General features: G+C 50.4%; 1 protein-coding gene and 1 non-coding gene across 2 annotated transcripts; one reads left to right on the forward strand and one right to left on the reverse strand.

Annotated features, from left to right (window-relative positions):
• The first annotated feature begins 677 nt into the window (after positions 1-677).
• CCN5 (cellular communication network factor 5) lies at positions 678-15,727 on the forward strand. The gene is made up of 5 exons (XM_019972448.2): positions 678-1,020; positions 1,164-1,278; positions 5,315-5,531; positions 12,009-12,263; positions 14,531-15,727. Exons 2-5 carry the CDS (start codon positions 1,219-1,221, stop codon positions 14,749-14,751), a joined length of 753 nt encoding a protein of 250 aa, XP_019828007.2. The 5' UTR covers positions 678-1,020; positions 1,164-1,218; the 3' UTR covers positions 14,752-15,727.
• On the reverse strand, positions 9,323-9,395 carry TRNAS-GGA (transfer RNA serine (anticodon GGA)). The gene has a single exon. It is a non-coding gene; the product is annotated as a tRNA-Ser (tRNA).
• Positions 15,728-16,524: the final 797 nt, after the last annotated feature.

A 16,524-nucleotide genomic window follows, 5' to 3' on the forward strand; every position in this document is an offset into this window, starting at 1 on the left:
GGTTGCAGCCTGTGGGTTCTAGTTCCCTGATCAGGGATCGAACCTGGCCCCCTGCATTGGAAGCACAGAGTCTCTGGTGGTGTGAATTTCATGTGTCTTACCCCCTCATGTGTGACACCGCTTCCCACCTCACTGTCGGCTCCAGACACAGCAGGCATTCCTGGCTCCCAGAATAGGCCCTGCTGTCACGCGGTCCCCCACCTCTAGGCATCTGTGTGCTGTTCCCTCTGCCTGCAGCATCGTCCTCTCTCACTCGCTTCATCCCTGGCTCCCACTTCAGAGAGCTCACCCTCACCCTCTGTCTGAACAGGACCCTTCCTCTATATTCCCTGAAATTCCACCTGCCGCCACTTACTGTCCTTTTCCCCTCTCAGCTTACCTCCTCTTCAGGAACTGGAGACACCACAGAGGGGCCTCAGAGCTGACTGAATTCAACAAAAAGGATTTGGTTCCTGCAGATCACTGTTGAGGACCCCCTCATGTAGCAGGGCCCAGCAAGAGCACACACTAGGTCCAGCCCGCGTGGGCTCAGCCACCGCAGGTCACCATCCACAGCTCAGCAAGAAGGCCATGGGGAGGCTCCTGGTTGCCAAAAGCAAACGGGCCGCCCAGGGAAGTTTTGCTGTGGGTCACACCCGCTTCTGGACGGCTGCCAATCTTCCTGCCAGAAACCGCAGGCCCGCTGAAGCCGCCTGGAGTCCGGACCACGGGGCTTAGGAGGACTTGGGTCAGCTCTGCAAAGGGGGTGTCTGTGGAGCACTTTCTGGATCTACAGCACCCCCTCTACTGCCAGGGTTGGCCAGGGGGTCTGGGGCAGGGCTCCAGCGGCTCCAGCAGCAGCTTGGGTAGGCCCTTTGGGGCTGGGAGGAGCTACAGAGGCCCCTGCCAGCCTGTCACAGGCTCTCGGCATTGGCACTGGCTCTGACTTTCACACGCACGCACACACACACACACACACACGCGCGCACACACACATACTGGCAAGCACCCTCTTGGTGGCCTCGGAGGTCTCACCTCCAGGTAAATGGGCTCATCAGTGGGAAGATGAGGATGGGAGAGAAGCAGGGCTACAAAGGCCAGCGTGTGTGTGTGCATGCGTGTATGTGTGTGTGTGTGTGTGTGTGCGTGCCTGGGAGTGACCTCACAGCCGCCGGAACATAAAGACTTACAGGTCCTGCCTCCGAGGCTCAAAGCTGGCTCCGTGGGGGACACAGTGACATGAGAGGCACATTTCAGACCCACCTCCTCGCCTTCTCCCTCCTCTGTCTCCTCTCCAAGGTAAGGGGGCCCTGGGCCCCGAAATGTACTGCTGGCTTCCTTGGTGTGGTGGGGGAGATGTGAAATCACAGCCAAGGACCCCCTGGAAGAATTCCTGTGGGCCTCCTCTGTTGGGGCTCAGCTGAGCTTCTCTCCCTGATGCCCAGAGAGCTGCTTCCCTCTGGCCAAGTCTGCTGTGTGACCTCAGGCAAATCCCTTCCCCTCTCTGAGTCTTAGCTCCTTCCTCAGTTAAATGGGTATAATGTTCATGAGGCCTTTGGGAAGGTCATTTATCATAGTTCATCTCCAGGGCCGAGCACAGGACCTGGAATATGACAAATGTTTAAGAGAGGACTTTCATGATTACCAATCCCTGAAGTCCCTCTGCAAACAGAAGTGGGTCCCCTCATTATAAACGGGGAGCCTCAAGAGGGGGCCTGCTTTGTCTAACTAGGAGCTAGGATTTGAATGGATGTTGGGTGCCTAGCCCATTGGAAGTTTCATACACAGGCATTAATGCTGTCGGGCCCTCAGGCAGTGAGTGGCCTGCTGACCCTAGCTGGAGGGGGTAGGGAGACAGCTCTAGAGAATAAAGACCTTCTCCTGTGGGATATTTTCAAAGGGCTTGTGGAACATCCACCTTGCCTAACATGCCCAACAACCTCATCAGGAATGATTATTTCCTGTTTTCAGTCAAGCAAGGCTCAGAGAGGGTAAGCAACTTGCTTGAAACCACACAGCATCAAAGCAATAGAGGAGACAGAGGCCAGGACTGGCCTGGGTGTGAGGAGAGGGGACTGCAGTCTGTATCTCTCCACCTCCAACCTGGACCGAGGCCACAGTTGCTGAGCCTGCCATCACCTTAGCAAATGCCAAGTTCCCGGTGTCATGGGGATTGGCCCTGCTGCAAGCTATGATCTCACTATATTTTCATGCTCTTTTGAGAATTGCAGGCAGGAACGCCTCTCTCCTGGATCCAGGCAGTGGTTGGGGGAAGGCTGAGAACCCTGCTGGCATCCTAACCTTGCTTTTTGTTCTTCCAAACCGGGATGGTCAGGACATGATGCCAGGAAGGGTAGCATGGGTAGGGGGAGCTGGGGACTTGGGGTTCTGGGCCTGGGATCAAACGAAAGGCCAAAATGAAGCAGTCCTAGACTCACTGTTCTCTCCCCCAGCCCTCCATTCTTCCCAGGCCCCAGGGAGCCAGGCAACATCCCACTCAGAACGCAGGGACTTAGTCATCACACACATGAAAGCCGTGACAATCCTCAGAGAGAGAATTTCAAGTCTCGCAGGCAGGTTGTGAGCTCCTGAGCTCAGGCCTGTGGACAGAGACAGGTAGTAGAGACCTGGAAACAAGCCAGGCCACATTGACCAGAAGTTGGCCATGACCTCATTAAAACCCTGATTCCAAGATAGATGGTCTCCACCTCATTTTACTTAGGAGGAAACTGCTCCCTCTCAGTGCAGCAGTGAAGTGTCCAAGGCCACACAGCGTGTCAGTGGTAGAACTTGGATCTCAACTCTTGCTTGGAAGATTCCCTGTCCAGGGCTCTTGTGCAGCTGGGGACCACAGCAAAGGAAGGTCTGGGACAACCAAGTGTGACGAGGCAGCTTGAACATGGGAATGGGCTGGTTGGAAAGGGTGTAGAGATAGAGACTAGACAGGACCTCTCCCTCCTTGGCTGTGCTGAAACACCCTCCCTGACTTGTCCCCATCCCTCTTGAACAAACAGTTAGTTGACGCAGAGGCTAAGCTGGCATCAGAGCCATAGGTGACAAGAGGTGGGTGTGGTTAAGAGCCTGGTCTTGGATGCATATGAACCTTGATTCTGTTCCTGATCTACCTGTTATTGGTGATGTCGCTATACTGCTTTAAGCTTCAGTTTCCCTGTCTTTAAAATGGGTATAATGCTGGACTTCCCTGGCAGTACAGTGATTAAGACTGCGTGTTTCCTCTGCAGGGAGCACGGGTTCAATCCCTGGTCGGGGAACTAAGATCCCATACGCCACATGGTACAGCCAAAATAAATAAATAAAATGGGCATAATGCTGTAGCTCCCACTGGAGGGTTAAACTAGCACATTACAGAGCTCAGCGCATGGTGTGCCCGTGGTGAATGACAGTCACGGGCATCGGTGTCATCAGGTCCCTCCTGTAGATCCAGCCCTGTCAAGCTTGCCCTGTAGACAGCCCAAAGTGAGAACCCAGGTGCAAAGCACACAGCTTATGTCCTGGCACCTCTGCTTTCAGGAGGAAAGGACCCAAGAGCCAGTTCTGGTCAAAAGCCTACCCCTCACCCTGCTTATTTCCCACCAACTCAGGGAGCTCAGCCTCTGAGGGTTTAGAAGGGAAACCCAAAGTCCAGCTGATTGTTTCTCAGGTCAGTGCCGTGTGGATCACATCTGGATTTATGAAAATGCAGATTCAGAGTCATAAGGAAGGGCCCTGGATGCTGCATGACTAACAAGCTTCCCGGTGCTGCTGCTGCCGGTCCAGACCTCACTTTGAAGGGTGAGGCTAGACCATCCTCTCTAGAATCTGGTGTCACCCAGTCTCCTGCTTGAAATGCCTGCGGAGATGGGAACTCGTCCTCTGGCAAGGCTCCAGGCACACAGTTGCACACTCACATCTAATGTTACCAGTGCCATCGTAGATGGGCCCTGTCATTGCTTCCTGGTCTGTGACCCACCCTCCCACACACACACAGGTCTGCCAGTTTGGAACGGCCCCTAGTGGCCACGGTGGGAACTGCAGGCCATAGAGAGGTTTGCAGGACTAGGAGTCCTAAGGGTGGGAAAGGTAGGGATTAGGGCAGAGAGGTCATTGCCTGCTTTGGGGCCACACACAGGACTTAGGAGGTTATTAATTTCACCTTCCAAAACTGCATCCAATTCTTCAATCCTCTACACAAAACTCTCCAGACTTCCAAGGGCCCTCAGGTGGGGTGGGTCACTAGTAACACCTTGAATTATGCATGGCCCTCGGTCCCTACCTTCCAATGGACATATGGGGAACCTAGAGTATCTGGTTTCTGGTTTGGTTGTTTCTCGGTCCTAAGTGAGGAGGGGCAGTCAGGACACTTGGGTTGATACCTTGAGCCTGCCCCTGGGGGTGGGACCCTGGCTGGGGCTTTTCCCTGTTACAGGAAGTCTACACCCACTCTGGGTCTGTGGGTCTTCAGTGGGGAAGCACACTCCCAGCCAAGTAGCTAACCCACGGGGACTGTGTCTCTTCCTCTCTCTGGAACTCAGTCTCCCCATCTTTATATGGCGGGGAGAAGGGTTAGAGTGGAGGTGAGGTACCAGTAACCTAGCTGTGCGTCAAACACCCCTGGATGGCTCGTTAAAAACAGATTCCAGGGCTGGGCCTCTGGAAGCTCTGAATTGATAAGTCCCACAGGAGGCCAAGTTTTCCTGGCTTATTTGAGGCTCATCTGGAAACATATTCTAGATTGTTCCAAAGATCAAAAACATCCATGATACTGTTTGATTTATTCAGTCCTCAGGATAAATATCCACAGTCCTCCTGCTAGAAAACGTATAGTACCCTGTCATTTTAATCCTCTGTTCTGTTGGTTTTGCCTCTGTAAGTTCCCAGAAGGCAGAGGCTAAGCCCGCTATTATAATTCACATACCAGTCATCATAGCTAAATGCATGGAGCATCTCCTGCATGGCAGGCTGTGAACTAAAAGTTTTATATGCCTCATTTCATGTACTCCTCAAAACAATCCTCTGAGTTATATATTATTGCCCCCTCTTCACAGATGAGGCAGTTGAGGCTCAGAGAACTTAAGTAACTTGCCCAAGGCTGCTCCGCTAATAAGCGACAGAGTTAAGACAGGAATTCTAATCCAGAGCCCTTGCTCATGACCACAATGCCATGCTATCTCATACAGAGTGACGTGGGGGTGCTGGGGTTCAAGGCCAGGTCTATGTCACTCCGGGGCCAAGGTGTGATGCTACACTGCACAGCCTGGCAGAGAAGGAGTCAGTCGTGAGGGTCTCACTGCCCACCTTGAATGACCTTGGCTGAGGGAGGTCTCTGTCTCTGCAGGTGTGTGCCCAGCTGTGCCCCACACCATGTGCCTGTCCCTGGCCACCACCCCGATGCCCACCGGGGGTGCCCCTGGTGCTGGACGGCTGCAACTGCTGCCGGGTATGTGCGCGGCGGCTGGGGGAGCCCTGCGACCATCTCCACGTCTGTGACCCCAGCCAGGGCCTGGTCTGCCAGCCCGGGGCGGGCCCTGGAGGCCGGGGGGCCGTGTGCCTCTGTAAGCAGGTTTGCGGGTCTGGTGGAGGGGGTGATGGGGAGGGGGTCAAGGACTTCAGGTCCTGAGTCCAGGAGAAGTCGTCTTCATTCCCAGCCAAACCTGGTGACACAAGGTTCCCTAAGCCCGCTCCTCACTTCTTTTCTTTTGTCTTTGCTCAGATCACACCCATCACCCAAACAGCCTACCTCCCTTCTTATCCATCCAGATCTAGCCATCTTTCAAAGCCGAGCGCAAACACCTCCTCCCCTGATCAGCCCTCCCAGATTCTTCAAACCAGAGGTCACCACCCTTTCTCAGAACCCTCACGACACTCTTGGGAAAATGAAAGGGCAGCTCTCTATTTCAGGCGTAAGGTGTATCAGGCCCTGCACTAAGCACTTACCTCCTAAGTCACACGATCCTCACAATAATCTCTGCGGTAAGTACTTTCAGACCATTTTATAGATGAGGAAACTGAGGTTCCGTAATACTAACAGACATGTTTAACGTTACACAGCTGGGGGCTGGGTCAAACAGGCTCTGAAGCAGCATTCCGTTCTGTCTTTTTCTGGGGTTGGGAGCCCTTGAACCTGTGAACCCTGAGTTTGCTATTTCCTAGCAACCTTGAGCATGTTACACCTCCCACCACTCTACCCTTGTGCCCTCCGCGTGGGCTTTAGGTCAGGGTTTCTCAACTTTGCTCCCGGGTCATTTGGGACTGAGTAATTCTCTGCTGTGGGATGCGGTTCTGTGCATGATAGGAATGAAGGCAGCATCCCTCGTCTCTACCTGCTGGATGCCAGTAGCACCCCAAACAGCAAGTCGTGACCATCTCCCTTCACATGTTGCCTAGGGAGAAAAATCGCCCCCAGTGGAGAACCACTGCTTTAGAGAAATAGAAAGGGGTGGGGACTGTTCTGTGCTCTATTTTTCTTTTTAAATAAGCCTTACAGAGCACTTTACCGTTCCCATCTTTGTACATGTAGCACTTTAAAAAAAGAATGGGAGAGAGAAAGGAAGAAAGGCTCATGAATCACTGACAATGAATCCATCTATAGGAAAAAAAAAACTTGTTAAAAAGAAAAACACAACTTACAGGGACTTCCCTGGTGGTTCAGCGGCTCAGCCTCCACACTCCCAACGCAGGAGGCCTGGGTTCGATCCCTGGTCAGGGAATTAGATCCCAAATGCCACAACTAAAATGATCCCACATGCCACAACGAAGATGGAAGACCCCATGTGTTGCAACTAAGACCCAACACGGCCAAACGAATTTTTTTTTTTAAAAAGGACTTATAGACATAAAATTATCAATGGTAAATCCCTGTTAAATACTTTTTTATGATAAGGGGAGTATAATAATGAGAAAGGGGTGATGTCTCTTATAAACTTAGAGATGATTGGTAATAAAAATGTACCTACAAATGTGGTTGCCCAAAGGAGAGGGGTCGGGGAGGGAAGGACTGAGAGTTTGGGATTAGCAGCTGTGAACTATTATAAATAAAATGGACAGGATGGGGGTTCAGGCTGGAGGGGACACATGTATGCCTATGGCTGGCTCATGGTGATGTGTGGCAAAAACCATCCCAATATTGTAAAGTAATTATCCTCCAATTAAAATTTTAAAAAAGATGACCAACAAAAAAGGTCCTACTGTATAGCAACTGTATAGCACAGGGAACTATATTGGATTCCCTATAGGTACACCACAGTGTAAAAGAATGTAAAAAATGTCTTTATGTGTATGACTGAGTCACTTTGCTATACAGCAGAGATTGGCACAGCATTGTAAATCAAATATACTTCCATTTAAAAAATCAAATAAATATCACCTATGAAGGGAGAAAAAAATGTACCTAAAGAAAAAACTCAGAAAAGCAACACTTAGCTTATCAGGCTGTTATCTAGAGAAGCCATCACACATGTCAAGCACTTGGCAAAATTTGTTTATTGAACACATGCCTAGCACTTACCTAGAGTTTCAAAATATCACCTCATTTAACCTCTCAACAACCATATGAAGTAGCTCCTAATGTCATCCCCATTTTGTAAATGGAAAAAAGAGGCCCAGAGAGGTTAAGTAATTTGCCCAAGGTCACACAGCTCAAAAGTGGCTGAGCTGGGATTTGAACACAGGGAGCTGACTCCACAATCTTTGTTTCTTTCACTCTACTGTCTGCCGCTCAGTATATGACTAGTTACTGTCACTAAATTTATTATGGGGCTTTTCTTATTCCACCTTGATTCAGACTTTGAATACCTGGAGGCCAAAAATTTGGTCCTTGCTCCTTCCTGCAACTTCCAGCTCTGGTTGGGTGACACCAAATGTGTCTCATGAATGTGTAATGAATTACAGGTGCTCGTGAGTGTGTAATGATTGGAACTGAGTGGAGGCTGGGAGCTGGGGAAGCCTCAGCCGAGGCAGAACTAAGACGGCACAGAGACTGAGCCTGGGTCTTGGCTCTGGAGGGAACATGTTGGCCCAAATCTCTCCTCTCACCCACTAGCTGGACAGCCCCTCTCTCGGGGACTGCCTCTGAGCTGTGTGCATGTTCAGTGTGGCTTGCTTTCTTTTAAGATTTTTTTTTTTTTTTTGATGTGGACCATTTTAAGTCTTTATTGAGTTTGTTACTGTATTGTTTCTGTTTTATGCTTTGGTTTTTTGACATTGAGGCAAGTGGAATCTTAGCTCCCCAACCAGGGATCGAACCCACAACCCTGCTTTGGAAGGCTAAGTCTTAACCACTGGAGCACCAGGGAAGCCCTTCTCCCTCACTTTAAAAGCAGAGCTTCCCCGGCTCAGCCAAGGGCAACTCCATCTTTTTTCCGTGGCTCAGCCTCAAATTCTGGAGTCATCCTTGACTTCTCTCTCATCTTTTTCCACATCCCACTCACTCCCCACCAGTAAATCCTTCACAATATTTCCACCGGGCCTGATCCCCACCGTAACTCATCTGGATTTTGCAGAGACCCCTTAACTGTCTCCCTGCTTCCGTCCTTGGTCCCTAGTCTGTTCTCAACACAGCAGACTGAGGGCTCCTTTAAATACGTAAATCAGATCACAGGTCAAGTCCCTCCTCTGCCTAAAAGCCTCCCATAGCCTCCCATCTTCTCAGAGTAAGAGCCAAAGCCCTCTCAGCAGGCAACAAGGACCCTGCTCCTGTTTTCTCTCTGACCCGTCTAACTCCCTCCTGCCCTCTGCTCCATCCTCACTGGCCTCCCAGATACCCCAGGCACGCTCCCACCTCAGGGCCTTTGCACAGGCTGTTCCTGCTACCGGCATTCTTTTCCCCAGATTTCTGCATGGCAAGTTCTCTCTCCTCCTTCACATCTTTACCCAAACATCACTTTCTCAGTAAGGCCTTCCCTGATCACCATATTGAAAAATTACAACCCTGCTCTACTCCTCAAACCTGCCCTCCTTTATTTTTTGAGCACTAATCGACATCTAACATCACAAACTCAACTTTGTTTCTTGTGTTTGTTTCCACTAGAGCGAAAGCTCCAGTGAAGGCAGGATTTTGGCTGGTTTTAGTCACTGCTATGTCACAAGTTGCCTAGAGCAATGTCTGGCACATAGTAGGCACTCAGTAAATAATTGTTGAGTGCATAAACAATAATGACAGTTCTGGTGGGGCTTGTGTGAAGGTACCATTTGGTGGGGTAATGGTGCAGTGAAAGTAAAAGTGAAGTCACTCAGTCGTGTCCGACTCTTTACGACCCCATGGACTGTAGCCTACCAAGCTCCTCCCTCCATGGGATTCTCCAGGCAAGAGTACTGGAGTGGGTTGCCATTTCCTTCTCCAGGGGATCTTCCTGACCCAGGGATCGAACCCAGGTCTCCTGCATTCCAGGCAGACGCTTTAACCTCTGAGCCACCAGGGAAGCCCTAATGGTGCAGTAACAGGCACCATTTATGGAGCATGTACTATGAACAAGTCCTTTATATACATGATTTCACTTTATCCTTAATAATGAGGTATTATCACTATTTTGAGGGTGAACGAACTGGGGCTCAGAGAGGTTAAGTCACCTGCCTAAGGTCCTACAATGTACAAGTGTGTGCATGCTAAATTGCTTCAGTCGTGTCAGATTCTTTCAACTCCATGGACTGTAAACCCCCAGGCTCCTCTCTCTATGGGATTCTCCAGGTAAGAATACTGGAGTGGGTTGCCATTTCCTTCTCCAGGGGATCTTCCCAATCCAGGGATCAAACTCGCATCAAAATCGCATCTCTTATGTCTCCTGCACTGGCAGGCAGGTTCTTTACTAATATGCAAGTGGCTGCGGGTACAAACAAACAAACACAAATCCTTGGTGTTCCTTCTCCTGCCAGGGACTCTCAGAGAGAAAGGGATGCAGAAATTACCAGATGACAAGATTATGCCCTGAAGTTATTTGGGGGAAGCTGCTGGACAAGGAGACCATTGGAGAGAGCCCAGAAGGAGAAGGGTTTTATACGTGTGTATAGGTGTGGGTCCACGGGGTCGCAAAGAGTCGGACACGACTGAGCGACCTTACTTTCACTTTCATAGGTGTGGGGGTCTCACAGCAAGTACATTTGGAGGTGCCTCATGGTGTCTGGGACCATGCACATGACGCACACAGATCCCAGGGTGGAGACTGCTGCCCAGGGATCATAACCCCCCCACCCCCACCCCAATCAGCTTTGAACTGGAGGACCCAGGAGAGATGCCAGGAAACCTTGCTAAAGTTATTATCCCCTGGGATTTGAACCAGGTCTCTGTGCCTCTAAAATTCCCGCATGTATGTGGACCTATTTGAGGTTTTTCTCAGCAGACCTGGGAAAAGCAGCTTCCCATGAGTCTTGTCTCCCAGATCCAGCTGAAGTGCCACCCACATATCCAGGAAACCCTCCTTTCTCTGCACTTCCTGAGTGGCTCACAGACACCTCTGCAGGGCTCTCAATTTATTCTGTCTTGGAGATGCAGCGTCCACATCTGTGCCCTGCACTGACCCTTGAGTCCCCCTGGGTAAGGACTGGCTCTCAGTCCTGTCTGGGAGCACAGTGGGTGGTACCCAGGAAGGGCGCAGTGTATCTGAAAGGAATAAGGAATCAGGACTATTTTATCAGTGTCTCTCATGTGCTGAGTCTTGTGCCAGGCATTCATTCCAGGGGCATTTCCTGTGGTTCTGTGTGTCCCATCCATGCTCTGAGCTGGCACAGGAGATGCCAGGATGAACACTCTCAGCCCCAGCCCTCAAGGAGTTCATGGCCAGTGGAGGAAGAGGCTGTGATGCCCATAATATTTGAGGGCTTCCTCCAAAGAGTGTTTCTTGAATTCCTAACCCTGTGTTAGATGTGTCCCTGAAGGTTCTAATCACTGTTCTCATCGTTGCTATTGTTAAAGTGATTTAGAGAAGTTTAGTCACTTACCCCAAGTCACACAGCTAGCAAGTTAAGCCCTGACCTGATGGTGGTAACTGTAACACAGCAGATGGACAAGGAAAGTTTGTGGCATGAAATCTCCATGCGTATATAATAGTCATAATATTTTATGTTTATATTAAATAATACATATTATTAATTCTATTATATATGGGCTTCCCAGGTGATGCTAGTGGTATAGAATCTGCCTGCCAATGCAGCAGACACAAGAGACCCCGGTTCCATCCCTGGGTTGGGACGATCCCCTGGAGAAGGAATTGGCAACCCACTCCAGTATTCTTGTCTGGAAAAATCCCATGGACAGAGGAGCCTGGCAGGCTACAGTCCATAGAGTTGCAAAGAGTCGGACACGACTGAGCACTTGTCAGCAATACATTAATATTTATATTATTAATAATATATAATAATTTATACTAATAACAACAACAGAGCAGCTAGGATCTACTGAAGGTCTCCTTCATGTTGTATTCATTACAAACACCATTCATTTATAGTCTATATCACACTTAAATAAGTACCATTATAACCCACTTTGGGCTTCCCTTGTGGCTCAGCTGGTAAAGAATTCGTCTCTGATGCGAGAGACCTGGGTTCAATCCCTGGTTTGGGAAGATCCCCTGGAGAAGGGAACGGCTACCCACTCCAGTATTCTGGCCTGGAGAATTCTATGGACTATACAGTCCATGGGGTCACCGCAAAGAGTCAGACACGACTGTGCGCCTTTCACTTCACTTCATAACCCACTTTGCAGGTGAGGAAACTAAAAGCGGAAGTAGAATCGCTTGGCCAAGGTCCACAGCTAGCAAACAAGCTGGAACCAGGCCAGTCTTCCTGCAAGCCTGTTCCAGGAAGCAGCCTGGCACGCTGTCTTCCTGCGGGTGACAGGACAGGACCGCTCTGATTGGGGGTGGGCTGGGGTGGAGGAGGGGCGGAGCCCCCTGCAGCGCTCAGTTTCCCCAAGGGCTCTGCGTCCCCAGCGCCTCCAGACCAGCTCCGCAGAGAGGACCCGGCGGAGGAGGCGGCGGGCGCAGCCCTGTCCAGGGAAAAGTTGGGGGGTCGCCGATGGAGGTCCGATTTCTCCTCCGCAGGGGGAGAAGATGACGGCAGCTGCGAGGTGAACGGCCGCCTCTACCGGGACGGGGAGACCTTTCAGCCTCACTGCAGGCTCCGCTGCCGCTGCGAGGACGGCGGCTTTACTTGTGTGCCCCTTTGCAGCGAGGACGTGCGGCTCCCCAGCTGGGACTGTCCGCACCCCAGGAGGGTGGAGGTCCCGGGCAAGTGCTGCCCTGAATGGGTGTGCGACCAGGGAGTGGGGCTGGGAGTCCAGCCCCTCCCAGCCCAAGGTGAGTGCCGGGCTGGTCCAGGGCTGTTTGGAGTGGTGGAGGGAGGGCGATGGGCGGGGGATGGGGGTGGGGTAGGAATGGGGGAGGGGGAGGGGTTGTGGAGGGGCGGGGCGGAGCCTCTTAGGTACCAGGACAACTGGATACATCAAAGCCAAGGTTATACTGACAAAAGCTAGGAGGGGCAGGTGGCTAAGGGGACTCTTAGGAAAATGGAACTGACCAAACAAGATGCAGAGGTGCAAGTATATGATTTTAAATAACAAACAATTAAAAATAAAAATTGGTGGCAGAGTAGAGAGAGGAAAAGAGGGTTAGGACACTTGAACCAAGTTCTCACATTTCACAGCAGAGGTATAATATAGAGGTATATTATTATAATATAGATTGTCATTATACTGACATGGATACATATTAATATAACACAGTTTAAATATTATATAATATTATTAATATGTCATTATTGGGGTTTATTAAAAGAGGAATTCTAAACTGAATGGGGCAAGGTGGTTGCCTCCAGAATGTGGGCCTAGGGGTCGGCAGGAAAGACAGTGACCTCAGCCTGTAAACTCTTGAGTTTGAGAGATTATGTTATGTATGGTAGGTCACTAGGATTTTTGTTTTTTAATTTTCCAAATTTATTTTTAATTAGGGGCAAATTGCTTTACAATGATGTGCTGGTTTCTGCTACACAACAATGCAAATCAGCCATAATTATACATATTGTCACTGCTGCTAAGTCGCTTCAGTCGTGTCCGACTCTGTGCGACCCCACAGACGGCAGCCCACCAGGCTCCCCCGTCCCTGGGATTCTCCAGGCAAGAACATTGGAGTGGGTTGCCATTTCCTTCTCCAATGCATGAAAGTGAAAAGGGAAAGTGAAGTCGCTCTGTCGTATCCGACTCTTCTCGACCCCATGGACTGCAGTCCACCAGGCTCCTCTGTCCATGGGAGTTTCCAGGCAAGAGTACTGGAGTGGGGTGCCATTGCCTTCTCCGCATATTGTCACTAGGGAAACTATTATTATTATTATATGAATATGATTTTTTAAGGCAACCGAAAAGAGAGCATTGGTTGCATAGGAGATGGTGCCGCCGGAGAGGCAGTAGAATGAGGCAGCTTAAGCATGGAGGCTGCCTGAGTTCTAAGCCCAACTGTGTGACTCTGAGAAAATTGTTTAACTGCTCTGTCTCAGCTCCTCCAACTATGAGAATAAGCACATCCACCTCACAGAACTGTTGTGAAGCCTGGATGAGTAAATACAAGCGAAGCAGTTAGGACAGAGCCTGGCACACAGCACTCCAGGGCCTTAGCTGTTATCATCCCAACAATGGAATATGATACATCTGTTTAAATATTGGGTTGGCCAAAAATACCTTCAGGTTTCCCTTAAGTTGATGCAGACAAACCCGAAGGATCTTTTTGGCCAACCCAGTACACTGGTGAATGCCGATAGGTTTGCCTTACATGTAAAAAGCAGGCCAGGGCAATGTATATGTAATTTGAACTCCACTGTGTGTGTGCATATGTGTGTGTCTACAGCCATATGAACACATAGACATCCTACACACGTGTGGATAACACAAGGTGTATCAACCAGGCCACTAGTGACATTTGTCTTTGTTGTGAAAGGATGTCCTGTGCAGTGTGGGATGTTTAGCAGCATCTGTGCTAGACTTCTGTAGCCTCCACCCCTCACTTGTGACCAGTAAAACATGTCTCCAAACATTGACAAGTATCTTCCAGGGGGCAAAACGGTCCGCAGTTAAGAACCACGGGTTACAAAAGAACAGAGGAAGGACACAAAATATTAACAGAGCAGAGCAAGACTGGAGGAGGAGGAAAAGCTAGACCACGATGAACCCGCCACCCTGTTCCAGACCTGGCCTCTCCGTCACCAGCATCTCTGCCGCCAGGTCATGGGCAGCACCACACACAGGCCCCAACCTCCTCCCTACGATGCTACTTATCACAGGACTTGTGGAGGATACAGAAGTGAGACACTCGCCCTTTATTGGAGGACCGTCATGGTCAATCCCATCATAGCTGCCTGATAACCAATATTTCAGAAGTGCTGACAAGAACCAGGCACTGTTAAGCACTTCACATCCACTATTTTATTCATGCCTAACGATCAACTATTAGGAAATTTACATGGGAAGAAACCGAGATCCACAGAAGTTAAGCAACGTGACCCAGATTGCACCGCAAGCCAGTGGGTAGAGTTGGCTGCCAAACCTTGCCGAACTGACCCCCTCTCTCTCCCCCAGGATCCCAGTTTTCTGGCCTTGTCGCTCCCCCAGCCCCTGGCGTCCCCTGCCCGGAATGGAGCACTGCCTGGGGTCCCTGCTCGACCACCTGCGGCCTGGGCGTGGCCACCCGAGTGTCCAATCAGAACCGCTTCTGCCGCCTGGAGACCCAGCAACGCCTGTGCGTACTGGGGCCCTGCCCACCCGCCAGGGGCCACAGCCCAAGAAGCAGAGCCTTTTAGAGCAAGGCTGAGGATGGAGACTCTGTGTCAGCCGCTCTGCAGGCAGTCTGGGCTGCAGGCCACAGTCCGGCTTGGGTCTGCCATCCAGGCCCTGAAGGACAAGCGTATTCCCAAGCCAGCTGGTCCCTCTGGACCCTGAGATGCCGCGGGAAGCATGCCCTAGTTCCCTTCGCTCTCACTCACAGCCTAGGAGAATGGCCACGTTTCTTCTGAGCCATTCACAGCCTCTATCAAAGACACGCACAGAGCTTTTTCCAGGAGATGGGCAACCATCCCCCCTTAATCATTAGACTGAAGCAGGTGCTGGGCTGGATGGGCTATTTTTCTAGGGGTGCAGCGAAGAGGGGCACAGAGATTCTCAGCCTCCTGCTTCCTTTCCTGGAGTGAGGTAGGAACATCCCTGAACACGCGTCTGTGTGTCAGACTTGTGCTGAGAAAACCCTCCCTCCCCACCCTGGGCAGAATTCAGGGACTGAATTCTATGTAAATCACCCTGTCTTGAAGACAGTCAAACTGGGACCCTTAAATGTCCCTTAAAGGGACCCATCAAACCCAACTCGTATTAGTAAGAACTAACCGTTTTCACGACTCCGCAATGCACCAGGCCAAGCTACACATTATACAAGTCAGTGCTGGGAAACATTCTGGACTAGAGAAAAGCAGGGGAGGATGAAGAATGCCTCCCAGAAACCGGGGAACACGGCCTGAAATACACCAACCCTCGTGTGAAATCCTGTTTGGAGTCGCAGGTTTTATTGTTTTGTTGTTGTCCAATTGCTCAGTTGTGTCCGACTGACTCTTTGCGACCCCATGGACCGCAGCAAGCCAGGCTCCCCTGTCCCTCGCCATCTCCCAGAGCCTGCCCAAGTGTAAAAGCAAACAAACAAAAATGCCACATACAAATGTCATGTCCTCTTCTGCAGTCTACCTGTATTTGTTTAAAAATAAAAACTGTGTTTTCATCGGAACCTCACCAGGACATTAGAATATATTCTTGGTATTTTACCAGAATTTCTTCTTATTAAACTAATCTGATTGAGGGATGATTCACACCCAGTTAAATGCACAGGTCTTAAGCGCATGGTTTCACGAGTCTTTACGAATATATGCACCTATATGACCACACCTCAGAAAAGGTGTAAAACATTTGCATCATCACAGAACGTTTCCTCTGAGGACTTCCCCAGTGGTCCAATGGTTAAGACCCTGAGCTACCAGTACAGGGAGCACAGGTTCGATCCCTGGCAGGGGAACCAAGATCCCACATGCCGTGTGGCACAGCCAAAGATTTTTAAAAAAGAAGAAAATTTCCCCTGGCCAGGTGATCCCCTCTACCCTCAAGGGCAACTGCTGTTCTGATTTCTATCATAGATGAAGTGTTGTTATGTTCTTGAACTTCATGTAGAGTCATACAGTAGGTATTCTTTAATGAAGGGCTTCATTCCCTCAATACCAGCCCTAAGGGTGGAGAGGCAGAGAGAAGGCAAAGCCCAGAAGCCAGGACCAGAAGGCGGAAGATGGACTCACAGCAGGGCTGTCTGCTGGGAGCGGAAGCCACCATGGAGATGCAGCCTTGATCCTAACAAAAGGCAGATGGAGATGGGGAGAGAGAACCCAGCTTCTGCTCTCTCCCAGCCCCCAATTCCCAGAAGTGCCTCCCATTGGTCAAACCTCCTGGGAAGACCAGGGAGCCCAGGAATGCAGTGCCCTGAGGTTCAAAGCTGAGCTGGGCGACAGGCGATCCCCAGCACACAGGTGGTCAGTGACCTGCTC

This window comes from Bos indicus, chromosome 13 (genome assembly GCF_029378745.1).
Source record: "Bos indicus isolate NIAB-ARS_2022 breed Sahiwal x Tharparkar chromosome 13, NIAB-ARS_B.indTharparkar_mat_pri_1.0, whole genome shotgun sequence".
NCBI classification, from domain to species: Eukaryota; Metazoa; Chordata; class Mammalia; order Artiodactyla; family Bovidae; genus Bos; species Bos indicus.

Excerpts from the sequence above, each read along its gene's own strand:
- CCN5 (XM_019972448.2), top strand. The coding sequence starts at position 1,219 with ATGAGAGGCACATTTCAGACCCACCTCCTCGCCTTCTCCCTCCTCTGT. Across the intron at positions 5,532-12,008 it reads CCGGGGGGCCGTGTGCCTCT|GGGGAGAAGATGACGGCAGC; the intron begins GTAAGCAGGTTT and ends TCTCCTCCGCAG. Across the intron at positions 12,264-14,530 it reads CCAGCCCCTCCCAGCCCAAG|GATCCCAGTTTTCTGGCCTT; the intron begins GTGAGTGCCGGG and ends TCTCTCCCCCAG.